Raw genomic sequence first — 17,022 nt, 5'->3', positions numbered from 1 at the left:
CATTTACACGGAGCGACCGAGCCTCCCGCGTGTCCCAGAGTGGGCTCCAAGCCAGGCCCCCGCCCTACAAATGCTCAGAGAAGTGGGCTACAAGCAAGCACGAACCCCATGCCTACCATGGCTGGGAGAAGCCCAGCGCACGGACCCCCGTCTGTCCACTGTCGCCGCCTGCCAGCCTCCCTGTGGCGAGCAGCCTCCGTCAGGGGTGCCTGCCTGCCTTGTGCCAGGCGCACTGCAGGAGCTCCATCCCGAGTCTGCAACCACAGGACGAAGGCTGCTCGAGCCTCGGAAAGGCTTTCAAGCATAACGAACAAACGCACCACCATTTGAAAACATCAAGATATTTGATGCACTAAAAATTCAAAACTTCTGTATGTCAAAGAAAACAGAAGCTGCAATTTAAACTCAGACAAAAAACTGACAAAAGCATTTGAGGGGGAAGAAGATTCATTTCAGTTCAGTTCAGTCGCTCAGTCGTGTCCGACACTTTGCAACCCCATGAATCGCAGCACGCCAGGCCTCCCTGTCCATCACCATCTCCCGGAGTTCACTCAGACTCCCGTCCATCAAGTCGGCAATGCCATCCAGCCATCTCATCCTCTGTCGTCCCCTTCTCCCCCTGCCCCCAATCCCTCCCAGCATCAGAGTCTTTTCCAATGAGTCAACTCTTCACATGAGGTGGCAAAAGTACTGGAGCTTCAGCTTTAGCATCATTCCTTCCAAAGAAATCCCAGGGCTGATCCCCTTCAGAATGGACTGGTTGGATCTCCTTGCAGTCCAAGGGACTCTCAAGAGTCTCCTCCAACACCACAGTTCAAAAGCATCAATTCTTCGGCGCTCAGCCTTCTTCACAGTCCAACTCTCACATCCATACATGACCACAGGAAAAACCATAGCCTTGACTAGATGGACCTTAGTCGGCAAAGTAATGTCTCTGCTTTTGAATATACTATCTAGGATGGTCATAACTTTTCTTCCAAGGAGTAAGCGTCTTTTAATTTCATGGCTGGAGTCACCATCTGCAGTGATTTTCGAGCCCCTCAAAATAAAGTCAGACACTGTTTCCCCATCTATTTCCCATGAAGTGATGGGACCGGATGCCATGATCTTCATTTTCTGAATGTTGAGTTTTAAGCCAACTTTTTCGCTCTCCTCTTTCACTTTCATCAAGAGGCTCTTTAGTTCCTCTTCACTTTCTGCCATAAGGGTGGTGTCATCTGCATATCTGAGGTTATTGATATTTCTCCCAGCAATCTTGATTCCAGCTTGTGTTTCTTCCAGTCCAGCGTTTCTCGTGATGTACTCTGCATATAAGTTCAATAAGCAGGGTGACAATATACAGCCTTGATGTACTCCTTTTCCTATTTGGAACCAGTCTGTTGTTCCACGTCCAGTTCTAACTGCTGCTTCCTGACCTGCATACAGATTTCTCAAGAGGCAGGTCAGGTGGTCTGGTATTCCCATCTCTTTCAGAATTTTCCACAGTTGATTGTGATCCACACAGTCAAAGGCTTTGGCATAGTCAATCAAGCAGAAATAGATGTTTTTCTGGAACTCTCTTGCTTTTTCCACGATCCAGCAGATGTTGGCAATTTGATCTCTGGTTCCTCTGCCTTTTCTCAAACCAGCTTGAACATCAGGGAGCTCACGGTTCACGTATTGCTGAAGCCTGGCTTGGAGAATTTTGAGTATTACTTTACTAGCATGTGAGATGAGTGCAATTGTGCGGTAGTTTGAGCATTCTTTGGCATTGCCTTTCTTTGGAATTGGAATGAAAACTGACCTTTTCCAGTCCTGTGGCCACTGCTGAGTTTTCCAAATTTGCTGGCATATCGAGTGCAGCACTTTCACAGCATCATCTTTCAGGATTTGAAACAGCTCAACTGGAATTCCATCACCTCCACTAGCTTTGTTCACAGTGATGCTTTCTAAGGCCTACCTGACTTCACATTCCAGGATGTCTGGCTCTAGATTAGTGTGATCACATCATCATGACTATTTGGGTCATGAAGACCTTTTTTGTACAGTTCTTCTGTGTATTCTTGCCAGCTCTTCTTAATATCTTCTGCTTCTGTTAGGTCCAGACCATTTCTGTCCTTTATCGAGCCCATCTTTGCATGACCTGTTCCCTTGGTATCTCTAATTTTCTTGAAGAGATCTCTAGACTTTCCCATTCTGTTGTTTTCTTCTATTTCTTTGCATTGATCGCTGAAGAAGGCTTTCTTATCTCTTCTTGCTATTCTCTGGAACTCTGCATTCAGATGCTTATATCTTTCCTTTTCTCCTTTGCTTTTCGCCTCTCTTCTTTTCACAGCTATTTGTAAGGCCTCCCCAGACAGCCATTTTGCTTTGTTGCATTTCTTTTCCATGGGGATGGTCTTGATCCCTGTCTCCTGTACGATGTCACGAACCTCAGTCCATAGTTCATCAGGCACTCTATCAGATCTAGGCCCTTAAATCTATTTCTCACTTCCACTGTATAATCATAAGGGATTTGATTTAGGTCATACCTGAATGGTCTAGTGGTTTTCCCTACTTTCTTCAATTTCAGTCTGAATTTGGTAATAAGGAGTTCATGATCTGAGCCACAGTCAGCTCCCGGTCTTGTTCTTGCTGACTCCATAGAGCTTCTCCATCTTTGGCTGCAAAGAGTATAATCAACCTGATTCCGGTGTTGACCATCTGGTGATGTCCATGTGTAGAGTCTTCTCTTGTGTTGTTGGAAGAGGGTGTTTGCTATGACCAGTGCATTTTCTTGGCAGAACTCTATTAGTCTTTGCCCTGCTTCATTCCGCATTCCAAGGCCAAATCTGCCTGTTACTCCAGGTGTTTCGACTTCCTATTTTTGCATTCCAGTCCCCTATAATGAAGAGGACATCTTTTTTGGGTGTTAGTTCTACAAGGTCTTGTAGGTCTTCACAGAACTGTTCAACTTCAGCTTCTTCAGCATTACTGGTCAGGGCATAGACTTGGATTACTGTGATACTAAATGGTTTGCCTTGGAGACGAACAGAGATCATTCTGTCATTTTTGAGATTGCATCCAAGTACTGCATTTCGGACTCTTTTGTTGACCATGATGGCTACTCCATTTCTTCTGAGGGATTCCTGCCCGCAGTAGTAGATATAATGGTCATCTGAGTTAAATTCACCCATTCCAGTCCATTTTAGTTCCCTGATTCCTAGAATGTTGACGTTCACTCTTGCCATCTCTTGTTTGACCACTTCCAATTTGCCTTGATTCACGGACCTGACATTCCAGGTTCCTATGCAGTATTGCTCTTTACAGCATGGGACCTTGCTTCTATCACCAGTCACATCCACAACTGGATATTGTTTTTGCTTTGGCTCCATCCCTTCATTCTTTCTGGAGTTACTTCTCCACTGATCTCCAGTAGCATATTGGGCACCTACTGACCTGGGGAGCTCCTCTTTTGGTATCCTCTCACGTTGCCTTTTCATACTGTTCATGGGGTTCTCAAGGCAAGAATACTGAAGTGGTTTGCCATTCCCTTCTCCAGCGGACCACATTCTGTCAGACCTCTCCACCATGACCCGCCCGTCTTGGGTTGTCCCGCAGGCATAGCTTGGTTTCACTGAGTTAGACAAGGCTGTGGTCCTAGTGTGATTAGACTGACTAGTTTTCTGTGAGTATGGTTAAGACCTTTAACATATAAAAAGCATTCCAAATCAATAAGAAAACACGTTCTGCCAACAGGAAGCTGGGCAAAGATCCAGTCACTCCTGCACAAGCAGCAGCAGCTCCCCTGGCAGCAGGGCGGCCTCGTCTCAGGCTCAGCATGGCGGGGTGCCTCCTCAGCAGGTGCCCATCCCTCTGGGGTCGGGGGCGGGAGCGGGTGGTGCTGTCCTCTCACCCAGAAGCTCCAGTCCACAGAGCAGGAGCGCCTGAGCTCCTCGGCTGCCCCCTACCCCCAGCCAAGGGCACTGAGGGCATCGCAGCTCCTCCCCGCCCTCATACAGGGCTGCCTGACCTCCTTCCCCGCCTCCTCACCCCTGCCTTCCCTTCCGGTTCCACTTGCTCCCAACCACACCTCTTACCTGTTTTCCAGTTCACGAAGCCTGAGAGAAGCCAGGGCTTCCTTCCCAAACTCAAGTGGAAGGCCCCAGGGAGGTAATGAGTCTGAGGGACCAGCTGGCAGCCTAGCCCGCACCGCCCAGCATGCCCCAGGCATCCTCCTCCATGCCCACACGCAAGAGCTCGTGAGGCCCCATGGCAGGCCTCTAGGGCAAGGGCGCGCATCCGTGCCCTGGGATGAGAGGCGGGAATGCCCCGCCCCGCAGACGCCAAGCCTGGCGAGCCCCTGGGCACTGGGGGTGGGGGCGGGCTCAGCTGCAGGAGACAGGCCCTCAGGGGCCAAGAGGGCACGCGAGCCTCGCGCACCCTTGCTCCTCCCCGCCAAGGCTGGGCCTCCGGGCCGGTTAGCTCACCGCGCTCCTGTTTTGCGGTGTACGTGTACTTCATCTAGTTTTATACGTGCTCAACAGTTACTTTTAGAACCAGTGAAAGAGAAGACCAAGCGATAAAGTAGAAAAATGCATTTAGAAAAAAAGAAAATAAAAAGCGAAAGAGGCAGGCGGACCATCAGGTGGGTGGATGGCTGCGCCCGCCTAGCCACACGAGGTCCAGAGCCGGAGGCGGGCTTCCCGTGAGCGCCGCCACGGGGAGGCTTTCGTTCTGCTTCCCTCAGAGGAGACGGTGAGGGGCGCAGGCGAGGCGGGTGCGCTCACCTGCAGCAGCAGCAGCTGGGCCGGCCTCTCGGGCACGGAGGTCATGAACTGCAGGTGCCTGGCGCGGTCACAGCCGCTGGTACACAAGGTGGGGCGCAGCAGGCGCACGACAGCGCGGTGGTCGCCGGCCTCGTACAGCCGCTGCGTCTCCTCCAGAGACTGGCAGCGCTCCAGCGACCGCAGGTTCTTGTCAATCTGGAAAAGGCCCAGGATCGCTGGCTGACCAAGCCATCACGGGCCCCCTGGGGCGGCCAGGGTTCTGCCCTTATCAGACCCAGACGAGACGCATTCACAGCAAGCGACTGCTTTACAGACAGCACCTCTGTGAGGGTCAAGGCGTGCCAGTCTTCAAAGAACAAATACACCAAAAATCACAACTACCCCCAAAGCACAGGCTCCAGACAGAGGATGCTAAAACAGTTAGCCCGCCTCCCAGCCACACTCCAGCAACCCAGCCTCCTGGGCTGGGGTACGAGGCTGCAGAGATCAAGCAGGCCCTGGCCAGAGGCAGGAACCCACCACCGACCCCTGGAGTCCTCTCTGCCAGGAGGCCTGCCAGACACGGGTAGCAGGCTGCTGCACCGGGCCTGGGCCTGAAGCCACTCTGCAGAGCCTGACGGCCACTCTCAGCCCAAGGACATGTCACAGACACGGAGCTGTGGGTGGGGGTTGGGGGCTGCACGGTGAGGCCAGGAGGAGAGCCACAGGCCGCTGGCCAGCCCAGGGCCAGAGCAATGCTGGTCTGCTTCTGGGGAGGTTCCCTTCATCCTGCTGGAGCTGCCCCGCCACACGGGCCTGGGAGCCAAGCAAGACCCCTCCCCACCCCCCACGCCCCGTTCCCAGCCGGCTCCCATCCCTGGCCCCCGGCAGGTGCTCCATCAGGGCTGAGCCTTCAAGTCCACGGCACCCTGAACGCCAGGGCAGCTTCTCCCGGGCCCCCTCCCGCCCTGTCTCCTAGTCCGTATGGACAGGTCGGGCCTTTGACAGGAAAACACCGTTGAGGAAGCTCTGCTCACCTCCTCCAGGGAGACCACCGAGTCGTTGTGGAGGTTGGGCAGGCGGATGACCACGTCTCTCTGCTCAGCCCCCGCGGCGGCTGAGCTCTGCAGCATCTCCGTGCAGATGTCGTAGTTCTCCAGGGCCTGCTCCATGTCTCCCTGGGCAGAGGAGGTGCGCTCACCGACTTGCCAGGGCTGCCTCCCAAGCCCCTCACACGGGGGGCACCATGGGGGTGGGCTGGCCGATCCCCACCTCCCCCCTACACAGCAGCTGGCCAGAATGGAGGCTCAGCACGCATCTACTGAACAGACGGACGAACAAATGCCACGCCACGGCCCCCAGGGGAGCGCGGTGACCCCTGCGGCAGGGGCGCATGGCCCAGAACCTGTCCAGGGCTCAAGCGGAGGTGGCAGAGCTGTGACTTGACTGGGCCGGCCCACTCTGGAACCAACTAACCAACTGAAGGGTGCCACGGTGTTCAGGGGGCTGGGGGCCAGCCAGCCCGCCCCAGTCCTCCCCACGGCTCTCAGTAAACACAAGCAAAGGGCCAAGGCCACAAGGCAACCTCTCTGGGTCTGTGGGGCCCACGAGACCCTCCCGGTGCTGTGGCTAAGTGGGTGGTGGGCACGCTGGCTCCAGGACCCTGAAGATCCCCCCCACACCACGCTTCCTGACGCCGAGCCCAGTGCCCAGGTGCTATCAGGCATGCACACACACGCTCCATCATGTGACCAGCCCTCCCCTCCGTGCTGGGTGCCCAGGCTTCCTCCCCAAGCAGCTGCCCCCAGACCAACCTGCAGCGCCAGGAATCGAGCCTTCAACCAGTACACGCGGACCACAAACTCCAACCAGCCATCCTCAAACAGGTCCCGTTGGGATGAGGCAAACGACAGCTGCAGGAGGTCCCCCAGGAAGTGGGCCCCTGGGAAGTCGGGGCCGAACCTGCCATTCAACACGCCTGCGGGGCAGTTCCGAGGAGACACTGAAAACCGTCAGGCCGGAAGGAGTCAACCTCATGAGTGAGGCCCAGATGCCCTCCTGCTCCCCGAGGCACTGAGCCCTCGGAGCTCCATGGTCCCAAGTGGCCAGCGTCAGAGCCCGACGGGCCCAACAAGGATGCAGAAACCCTGGGGCTCGCAGCCCTCACCAAGCAGACTGCGCTGAGCGTATCTGGGGACACGCAAAGTGTCCAGTGATGACCTGAGGAAACAGAGGTGCCCTGGCCCTCATCCCGAGTTACCAGCAGGCAGGTGGCTCCCATGGGGCTCAACCGCTTCTCAGAGGCCCGGGCCTTTCCTGGCCTCACGAGGCGGCCTAGGAAATGTGCCCCTGGAGGAGGGACTTGGCCCCGGCTCCTGCCCCCTCCAGAAAGTGGGCCCCCATGGAACACGGACGGGGCCTACCTGCAGAGCTCCGGCCCTTGGTCAGCAGCCACTGGTCCAGCTGCAGCTCCATGCAGGAAAGAGACATCAGCATCATCTCCTGCAGCACAGGCGCGGGGTCAGCAGGGTCAGCAGGGCCCCGACGCCAAGGGGACCCGACGTGAGGGGGCCCAGGGGCCGAGGGTGGGGACACAAGGAGCCTCAGCTAGACTCGACTCCGACGGGGGCGCCTCTCTGCCCTCTACCATCCACTCCCTGAGTCATAACCAGCGGCTGCTGCCAGGACCTAAGGACAGATGGGCCTCCCCGGGATGGACTCAGGAACACCGGTGAGACCCACCCGCCCCCTGTCCTGGGGACCGTCCCATGCAAGAGGCAGCCCTGCCCCCCGCCAAGCGCAGGCCCTCAGCCCTGACAGCGCCCGGGGTGGGTGCATGGCTCCCCCGCATACCAGGAAGCTGAGGCTCAGCAGTAAGGGGGCTCCGGCCCAGCCAAGGGGGCACAACTGACAACTGACCCAGCGGTCTGTCCGGGGACCAAAGCTCGGCCCCACCACCACTCCACCCTGCCTCGGGGGGGCGGACCCGGGCAGACGCCGCCGGGAGGCAGTCCAACACGTGTCCCAGCAGAGGCTGCCTGCCCAGGGGCCCCTGACCCACACAGCCCTGAGCACCTGTGAACCCGGGGCTCCTCCACCTCTGGGAGCCCTGGACGCCCCCAACGCTGCCCCTAGAAGCAGCCGCCCTCCTCCGGGGAAGAGGGGCCAGAGTGCCCTGCAGACCCACCTGGATGTGCCGGTTGCTGCAGTCCCTGAGCAGCGGGTTGGGCAGGCTGGCGCTGTGCCTCCGCCAGCTGTGGTAGGTGCTAAGCACGACCTCCGCCAGGCCCGGCGGCCAGCGCAGCAGGAACCTGAGGCCCATGCTCTTCAGGAAGCGCACCATCAGCTCCAGGACTCCCCCGTTGCTCAGGTTCCCCAGCAGGAAGGCGTGCACATCCTGCTTCTCTGCCGGAGAGACGTCCCGACGTGAGGGGGGCCCGACGTGAGGGGGGCCCGATGTGAGGGGGGACCAGACGTGAGGGGGGCCCGACACAAAGGGGACCTGACTTGAGGGGGGCCGGACGTGAGGGGGACCAGACGTGAGGGGGGCCCGACATGAGGGGGACCAGACATGAGGGGGGCCGGATGTGGGGGGGCCCAATGTGGGGGGGCCCAACACAAAGGGGACCTGACGTGAGGGGGGAGGCCTGATGTGAGCGGGGGGCGCCGACGGGAGGAGGGACCTCCATGCCAGGCCTGCCTCCTTCGGGAGAAGAGGGCGGCAGTGTGGAGAGCCTGCGCCCCCCACAGCTGCGGACGCCACCTGTCCAAGCCTCCCGGCTGGGGGGTACAGTCTCACGCAGCAGCACAGCACCCAGCACTCAGCACACCCAACAGTGAGACGCACCTTTGGGCCAGCAAGGCCCGTGCCAGGACGGCCCAGCGCCTCACTCGGCAGAGCTCAGAGCTCAGGCGGGACAGAGCCAGGCAGCCCTGGGCCAGCCCTGGACCACCACCCAGACATGGCCCCAGCAGCGCCCACGGTGCCCACTCCTACCAGACTCCATGAACGTAGCCGAGTCGGAGGACAGCCTGTGGGCCCCCGTGCTGGGGAAGCTCTCCAGCTTGGCCTCTGGCGGGACTTCATAGCTGTTAAAGGGGTCATCTTCCTCCTCAGGGTCCAGCTTTCTCAACCTGCAAGGAACACACGAGACTCACACCAGCCCGGCTGGCCCCAGGCAAGGAGGCTCCGCCTCTGCAGGCCTTCATGGCCGGGTCTGGCCGGTGCCTTGCCTCTACCCATCCCATCAGGTGGTCACCAGGCATGGGGCCGTACAGCCAGGGATCAGCGAGCCCTGTCCACAGGAAGCTGACCTTCAAGTGGGAAACACAGAAAGGACCCACATAGAGACTGATGCCCACAGGGAGCTGGAGACAGCGGCCGCAGGATTTTGCCTAGACAGCAGTCGGCCAAGCCTCCACATGCTGAGGCCCAAAATGGGCTGGGGGGTGAAGGCAGGGGGGCCAGGTGGCACCTCCACGATGCCTCACAGTGCTGTGGGCTTGGGGGAGAGGCGGCCGCTCCCGGAAGACCCCCAGGGACTCCGCTTTTAGTTGTTCCCGCCACCCCCCCAAGGATGGACAGGTGGTGCCTCCTGACCTCACGGTGCACAAACGCATCCCCCGCCCCCTCTGGGGACTGCACCCAGCAAGCCACTACGAGCCCCTGCCAGCCATTCGAGGAAGCTGACGCGAAAACCACACAGGAAACCAGCAGTTGAAACAAAGGTAAAAGAGAAGGAAGACGCCGTTCCCCACCAGCAGGGCTGGGGAACAAGGACCCAAGCGGGGCAGCGGGAGGGGGCAGGGTGGGAAGTGGCCCCCCAGGGCTCCCACCGGCAGGCCTGCTCGAGGAGGCGTGGCTCGGGAGGGAGCCACCAGAGAGCCCACGTCCTGCTCCCGCTGAGAACGGCTCCACTCAGGCACGTCCCTCTCCCCTCAGAAACAGAAAGGCAGGGAACTAGGAATGCCAAATCCCGCGGCCAGAGATTCACGAGCCACCGGGAGCTCCTGGCCACCCCGCCCTCGTCGGCTTGGATGCACCACCCCGGAGCAGACCGTCAGGAGACAGAACCAGCCGAGGACCCCAGAAGGGTGCTCACAGAGACACGGCCGCCCCCCAGACCCCAGAGCCACAGAAGGGAGAAAACGGTGCACAGCCTCGAAAACACAAACACACAGGGCACGGGAGAGGACGCCCCGGCTCACAGGACGTGCCCCTCAAATGTCGGTGGGCAGAGAGAACCCGCCTGCTCTCTGCACTCAGGCAAAGGCGGTAGGAAGTCTGGCACCAGGCCCCAAAGCGTCTGAGGGAGGGGACAGGGCAAGACGCAGGGGCCGGAGAAGACCCTGGGGACAAGCACGGGGGCGCAGACCCCCTTCCCCGGGCAGCCGGGCCCACCTCCTCCTGGGAGGCTTCTCTGGGGATCCCGAGAAACAGGGGACTCCCAAACCCGCCATCCACTTTCTCAAGCTCCAGGGACCCTGCGGAGCCCGGAGAAGCCAAGCAGGCACCTCCCTGAGCACGGGCCCCTCCCACGGGCTGTCCCGGCATCTGCGCCTGACAACGGGAGGCCCAGGCGTGAGGTGTGAGCAGGCAGCCCCAGCTCTGAAGACACGCGAGTTCCGCTTCCTGCCTTCAGGACGTTCGGAGGCCCCAGTCCGGGGTTGGCGGAGGAGGCACCCACAGGGGAGGGCGGCCCCAGAACCAGAGGTGGGAGGGAGGCGGGAGGCTGTGGGCCTCCTCTGCTGAGACCGACAGCGCCGCACCTGGACGGCAGGAATTTCAGCAGCAGCTCCTGGAAGTCCACCTTCTCTTCCTTCTTGCACTTGGTGTTTCGGACGCGGGCAGACCGCCGCTTCGCCGTCTCCCCGCTCTCCTCGGAAATCTTCTTCCGTTTGACCCCTTTCTTGGATTTATCTCCCCCGGAGACATCACCTTTACAAAGAGAGCAAGTCGAAAGCTCAGGAGACTTGGGCCAGGGAAACACACCTCAAGGCACTCAGTCCTCTTATAACCTGCCTGCACGTTTAACTTAAGGCTTCTCAGACATTCAAGAAATTTTCCATCCCCTCTAGCAAAAAAGAGCCTAAGAAAAGACCATTTCAAATCCCTTAATCTCACCCCTTTCTCACCCACAGGCCAGGCCTCAAGACTACTTTCCATAGCCACAGAATGCCAGGATCTCAGGGTCAAAGCCCCCCCACCGGCTGTCCTGGGATGGGGCTAAGCAAGCAGCAGGGACCCTGACTCTGCCCAGGCCCGAGGCCCAGTGACAGGATATGGGCAAGAGGGTCACGTGATTCATAGCAGACAGGTGTCACTGGTGATGGAGGTAAACAGTTGGACACCGTTACATACGTGTTCATTCAGGACCTTCTTTAGCCGCCGCGCAGGCTTTATCAGCGACTCAGAAATCAAGGAAAGGCTCAGAAGCTTTGGTCCAAAGTGTTTTTGGAAGGCTCCAATGATGATAAAAATCAGTAATGCCATTCCAAGGGACATGACCACAGACAGTGGTGACTGCTGGCTGCTGCTTAAGCCGGGAGTGTCAGTGCCCAGCAGCACAGTGGGCAGGGCAGGGGGCCTGAGGAGCTGCACCTGAGGCCAGCCCTGCCCCCAGGGCCCCATTGTTGAGGGAGGCTGACCAGCAGCCCCGAGTTCTGCTACGGGCCGGGCGGCGGCAGGACCCGGCCTTTGGAGAGGGCGGGGCTCTCCAGCTCCCACTGCCGCTCAGCAGAAGGGCCCCCTGAAGCCCTCCCCGGGGCCCGCTCACCGGTGGGGACGCCCGTCTCCAGCAGGCTGGGGCTGTGCAGCGGGAAGCTGGCCGTGGCCACGGGGGTGAATGCCAGCACGGGCTCTGGCACGGAGGCTGCAGGGCTGGCACTGGCAGGGCTTGGCTGGAGCACACTGACAGGCACTGCCTCCTCGGGGGACGCGGGACGCTGTCTGGGGTCCTGATAGTCAGACAGGTCGATCCTCTTGCCCAGGCTGGGCCGCGGGGGCTCGCACGTGGTGAGGTGGTGGTATGTGGCCAGCAGGCTCTCACCGAGGCACTTCCAGCTGCAGGGAGAAGGTCACCACGCGGGCTCAGCACCCACCACAGGGAGCCCAGAGCCCAGGCCGCCGTCCCCATGAGGGCGGGGGGCTGGGGTGACTGACCGCCGAGGTGGAGCCGCTGGGCTGGAGCGGAGCCCACACCCTCCACACTGCCCGCAAGAGCCCCAAGGCATCTCAGCCCCACCAGGCAGGGGCAGCTGCGGGCTCAAGTGATAACCCCTTCTGAGCAAGGTCCCGCCTTTACCGCCTGGTGGCCTCGCCCTGCGGCCACTCGTCTGACTTCCTGGGGGAGGGCTACTGACAGGGGTGTGCTCCAAAGGGGCCCCACAGCTGCTGGGCCGGAGCCCGCTGGGCACAGCCCGAGCACGCGTGTGTCTCGTGCAGGAGCCGTGCCGTGTGTCGTGTTGTGCTGAGGCGCGGCCTGGGCTGCGCTGCTCACTGTCTGCTGCTCTGTGCTCTGCGTGTCCCGTGTTGTGTTGCGTGCCATGCTGTGTTGCAGTATGACGCCGTGTGGCGTAAGGTACCCACCCACCCATCCCTGACCAGCTTCCCAGGCCCTTTGACTAAAAACCAAGGCCTCCACCTGTCACCAGGGTGCTGCCTGCCCCACCTCACTGCCTCACCCTGCCCAACACACCCTCACCTGCGTAGCTTCGCTCAGTTCTGCAAACAAAGCCGCAGCCCGCACGCTGCAGGGCCTTTGCACAGGCTTCCCTCTGCCTGACCCACGCCCACTCCTCCCTGGACTCCAGCTCTGGCCCTAAACCCTCTCCAACCCATGCAGCAGCGTGACCCCGTCATGAACATGGACTCACAAGCAGGATGCCAGGCCCTGGGGGGGTGGGCTCCCCACCCACTCTTGGCCCCTCAGAGCCCTGATGGCCCCCGTCCACCTTCCCTCTCCCCTCGGGTGGGCGGTGAGAGGGGCTGGCAGGAGTGTGGCAGGCGGTGGATCAAGGACAGCATGGAGAGAGGGAACCCCAGCAAGGGAGGCCCAGCCCGTGTCCTGCGGTCACCTGCCCGTGTGCCCCGTATCTCCACCCATGCAGGGCCCAGCGGCCGCCTGGTACCCCGGACAACCTACGTGAGGAAGGGGATGGGCTGCACCAGCTTTAGGTCCGGCTCCTTCTCACGCACCGTCAGCGCCTGCCGCCTCCTGCGCAGCCCCAGGGCCTCATCCACGATGGCCTGCGACTCAGCTGCGCTCACTGACACCTCGTGGATGGACATGTCACTGAGAGTGTGAGGGACAGAGGCGTGACCGGGGCACATCAGAGCCACGGTGCAAATCCTACACACCGGCACGCAGTTAATACCCTGCAATCTGTATTAATTCTTCCCACAAACAAAATTAGCACTTGGGCTGCAAAGGGCAGTAATTAGCGTTCTCAACACCCACGTACACAGCATGACTAACGCCCTTTAATCTGCTCACTACTGGGCAGCGGGCCTTCACCCGCATCAGCAGGACGACGCTGACGGCAGAAAAACCACACGCTCCTCTCATCCTTTGCTGAAAAGCTTATAAGGATTTCACTACCCCATACTGCCCACCTGAAAACAGCCCTCAGAGCAGCCAAGCTCACCAAAGCCGACAGAAGTCAACAGCAAGGGCAGGAGCTTGAGGCCTGGCATGCCTCCCAGAGACACACCTCTGCCAGCGGAGGCCCCTCCCTGCAGGGCTCCCCCGCACTCGTGCGCTCATCACCCACCTCCCCAAAGAAGGGCAGCCTCTCGGGATGGATGGGAATAAGAGACGTGGTCTCCTGAGGCATAAACACTGGGACAAAAGACCGCTAACCCCTAGTGGGGCCAAGCTGGCGCCACGGGCGGGGACAGTGGCAACGGAGGCAGCCCGAGCTCGGCAAGCTGCCAAGGGGGGCCTGGGAGCCAGAGCTCGGCAGAGGCGGGCAAGCAGGCCAGGGAGGGGCGGCGACCCCAGCGAGGGCGCCTTGGAGCCAGGGAGGCGGACAGGGCAGGGCCAGCAGGGCCGGCCCAGAGCTGCCGGGCCCGGGCCCGCTCTCCTCCCGGGGAGGCAGACAGGAGGACCGGGTGGTCAGGCTGCAAAGGGCCCCCCCCGGGCAACGCTACTGAGCATGGGCCCCTCCCAGAGGCAAGCAGGGAGGGTCAGAGGCGGGCTGGGCAGCGCGGAAAGCCCAGCCTCAGAGAGGGGAAGGCGGGCACGAGCTGGACAGAGCCGGCCCTGAGCACGCGGAGCAGGGGCGCGGGCAGGACAGAGCGTGAGCGGCCCACCACTGGAGCAGCATGCGGAGGGAGTCCTGGCGCAGGCGCGGCTGCTCCTGGAAGATCTGCTCCTTGAGCACCAGCCCCTTGCTGTAGCGGCAGTCCTTCTCCAAGGCCTTGCAGATGAAGTACAGGCACGCTGCGGAGAGACAGGCACGGCCTCAGGCTGCACCGGCGCCCCGGCCGCGCCAGCGACGCCAGGGCAGGGGCCCTGCTCTGGGGGCCAAGAGACGCCGGGAGGACAAGGATGCGGCAGAACCCGGACCCGTCCGATCAGGAACCAGTTCCGAAAACAGTAACCCCGAGGCTGCCGGAAGGGGAGGACAGGCTGGGCAACCTCTCTGGGGAACAGGGGGGCGTCACACACAGACCTTCGATCTAGCAAACCCACCCTAGGGGGCCAGCTGCCTGCAAACGACTGCCAGCTCGCTCCGCTCTGGACTGGATGGCTCAGGGCCCGGCCCAGCTCCCCAGGCTGCGTGCGGTTGTAAGGCACTTAATCAGGAATGAGCAGAGGAGGACAGAGCGGGGAGAGGGGAGGAAAGCCAGGATGGAGGGCCGGAGGGAGGACAGAGCCGGGCCCCCTTGCCAGCCACCCCCTGAAGGAGAGCCCGGCTCCCAGGGCAAGGCTGGGAGCAGAGAGAAAGACAGAGGCCCTCTGCTGCTGTGCCCGCAGCAGAGGGAGGCCTGCCTCCTCGGCTCAGGGATGCCCATCGGCCCTCACAGGCACACACACCACTCAGTGCCCAGGGCCGTCTTCCGCTCAAGATGGGTTTACCAAGTGCAGAGCCTGAGCCGGGGCGCAGAGATGGCAAGATACTGAAGGCCGGGCCTCCAGGGGGCGCTCGAGCTCCAGGACGAGCCCAGGGAGACAGGGAAGATGCAAGCGCCAGAGTCAAAACGGGGAAACGGGCAGCGCACAGAGGGCCACAGACGCACACACACTCTGCGACGCGAGGGTCCGCGGCCGGAGGAGAGCCTGTGAGCGAGCGGGCGGTGCCAGACGCACAGAGAAGAGGACAGACAGCAGAGGCCCAAAGGCGGAGGCCGCGGGCCGCGCAGAGGAGAGGACAGCAGAGGCCCACAGCGGGGGCCGCGAAGACATGCCGGCCCTGCCTGGAGGGGCAGGGGTGGCTGAGCGGGCTCTGGGGACCCAGAGAGAGGCTGGGGCTGCCTTGGGCAGTGACCACAGGGAAGGGAGCAGCAGCTGGCCCCTGCCACCAGGCTCGAGCACACGGAGCCAGGGAGCGGTGCAGGCCCAGCCTCCCAGCCTCCGCCACCCTGTCCTGCCCCACCCACACCTGGAAAGGGAAGGAAGAGCCGTCAGAGCCAGGAGCTCCCGGCTGAAACCTTCACCCAGGCTGGGCGCTGGTGTGCGTCTGTGCCCAAGGCCAGCCACCCTGCACCCTGTCCTGCCCAGGGCCCTCCTGCATAGCCGCCATGAGGCCCAGGACCCCGTCAGCGCCCGCCTCGGGATGGCCCACAAGGGGCCATGTGTGCCCTGCAGAGCAGAGGGCCAGGCAGAGCAGCGAGGGGCGCCGCCACAAGGCAGACGGGGCTCCACCTGGCACAGGTGTTTCCAGCAGCCACGCTGCTCTGGGGGGGATGCTAAGCCGCGAGGAGGAGGAAGCGAGCTTCCGGCACTGGGAGCGAGACTGCAGCCACCAGACCGCCCATTAGCAAATGGCAGAGCAGGCCTGGGGCAGGAGCAGCGGCGCTGGAGGGAAGGCTGAAGGGAGCCGTCTTCCCACCATGGCGCCAGCGGCAGACCACGACTGAGGAGGAGAGCGAGCAGAGCACAGCGGGGAAGCAAACGCACCTCCATTTCCCCTGAACGCTGGGCAGACAGCCCTTGCGCGTCAGCGCAGGCCCCGAGCTCAGCCAAGCCGCCCACCCGCCCGCATGCCGACGCAGCGCGCAGGAGAACTCAGCCGTGCCCCACTCACTGGTGTAGTCGCTGAGGGTGTACAGGACAGTGATGAGGTTGTCCAGGCAGGGCCAGTGGTCAGGGTTGCACCGCAGCCCTTCCTCAAACGCATGGCGAGCCAGGGGCACCCGGATGAGCCTCAGGGCCACGTGTCCAATCTTATACCAGAGGTTGACATCCGTGGAGTCCAGCATGACCGCCTGCAAGCAGCGCCGCAGACGCGTGCTCAGTGAACCCCGCCCTCACCAGCAGGCGTCCGAGGGGACAGCACCATCCCCGCTGCCCAGAGTGCCCAGGGATGACTGGGGAGCCACGCGGCCACCAGGGGCTGCCTGAGGCCCGCGGGGAGCACCTCCAGGTAGAACTCCATGGCCGTCTCCAGGTCCTCCCGCTGGGCGGCCAGCTGCGCCAGGTTCTTGTACGTGGAGTACTTCAGCATCAGCCCAGGGTGCTTCAGCCCCTCCTTCTCATCGCCAGACGGAACCGCCTGGGAACGCGGCAGAGAGGCACAAAGTGAGAGCCAGGCCTTAAGCCTCCGCAGGCCATCAGCAGGGCCCCGGCCTCTGTGCAGGCCTGGGGCCAGTCCGGAACCACCCTCCACTGGAGAACAGTGTGGCCCTGGGGGTCTTTCAAGGACAGCCCCACCCCCACCCCAGCTCTGAGCACACAGACGAGAAAGGCCAGACCCCTGCCCACATTACATGTGCTCTGCCGCTTCCCAAAACAGGAGGCCCTGAGCCATCCACACGGCCGCCTCCACGCTGAGAGCTGAGAGCGGACAGAGCGCAGCAGCTGGCAGACTGTGACGCGCGCGTCTCTGGACTCGCCCAACCTTGGAGCACCACAGCAAGGAGGGCGTTCCGCACGTGGGAAAGCCCGGCGCACTCACCTCCCTCAGCAGGCGCGCCTCCAGCAGCTCGTGGTAGGCCTTGGCGGACTCCTCAAATCGGTCGTGCTTCTGCAGGTCCAGGGCCTTGTGGTACAAGGCAAAAGCCTCTGCTTCCTGAAAAGCCAAGACGGGAAGCGTTTTCCGAGAGCGCAGAGGTGTGTCTCTTCAAGCCGAC

The 17,022-nt window shown here is 61.3% G+C and overlaps 1 protein-coding gene across 3 annotated transcripts in view; it reads right to left on the bottom strand.

Annotated features, from left to right (window-relative positions):
• The window catches only part of CABIN1 (calcineurin binding protein 1), a 74,544-nt gene that overhangs the window by 49,837 nt on the left and 7,685 nt on the right, over window positions 1-17,022 (bottom strand). For 2 of the 3 annotated variants that reach the window (XM_069558376.1, XM_069558378.1), the window contains exons 4-16: window positions 16,848-16,961; window positions 16,311-16,445; window positions 15,978-16,158; window positions 14,041-14,170; window positions 12,872-13,021; window positions 11,504-11,790; window positions 10,497-10,665; window positions 8,725-8,861; window positions 7,915-8,132; window positions 7,151-7,229; window positions 6,542-6,729; window positions 5,765-5,905; window positions 4,749-4,943 (exon numbers count right to left, since the gene is read on the bottom strand). In XM_069558376.1, the coding sequence (XP_069414477.1) occupies window positions 4,749-4,943; window positions 5,765-5,905; window positions 6,542-6,729; window positions 7,151-7,229; window positions 7,915-8,132; window positions 8,725-8,861; window positions 10,497-10,665; window positions 11,504-11,790; window positions 12,872-13,021; window positions 14,041-14,170; window positions 15,978-16,158; window positions 16,311-16,445; window positions 16,848-16,961 (2,124 nt within the window). The remainder of the gene's footprint in view (window positions 1-4,748; window positions 4,944-5,764; window positions 5,906-6,541; window positions 6,730-7,150; window positions 7,230-7,914; window positions 8,133-8,724; window positions 8,862-10,496; window positions 10,666-11,503; window positions 11,791-12,871; window positions 13,022-14,040; window positions 14,171-15,977; window positions 16,159-16,310; window positions 16,446-16,847; window positions 16,962-17,022) is intronic. The other variant, XM_069558377.1, reaches the window with a different exon arrangement.

Source organism: Ovis canadensis, chromosome 17 (genome assembly GCF_042477335.2).
Source record: "Ovis canadensis isolate MfBH-ARS-UI-01 breed Bighorn chromosome 17, ARS-UI_OviCan_v2, whole genome shotgun sequence".
NCBI lineage: Eukaryota > Metazoa > Chordata > Mammalia > Artiodactyla > Bovidae > Ovis > Ovis canadensis.
This window is presented reverse-complemented; position numbering and strand designations above follow the sequence as displayed.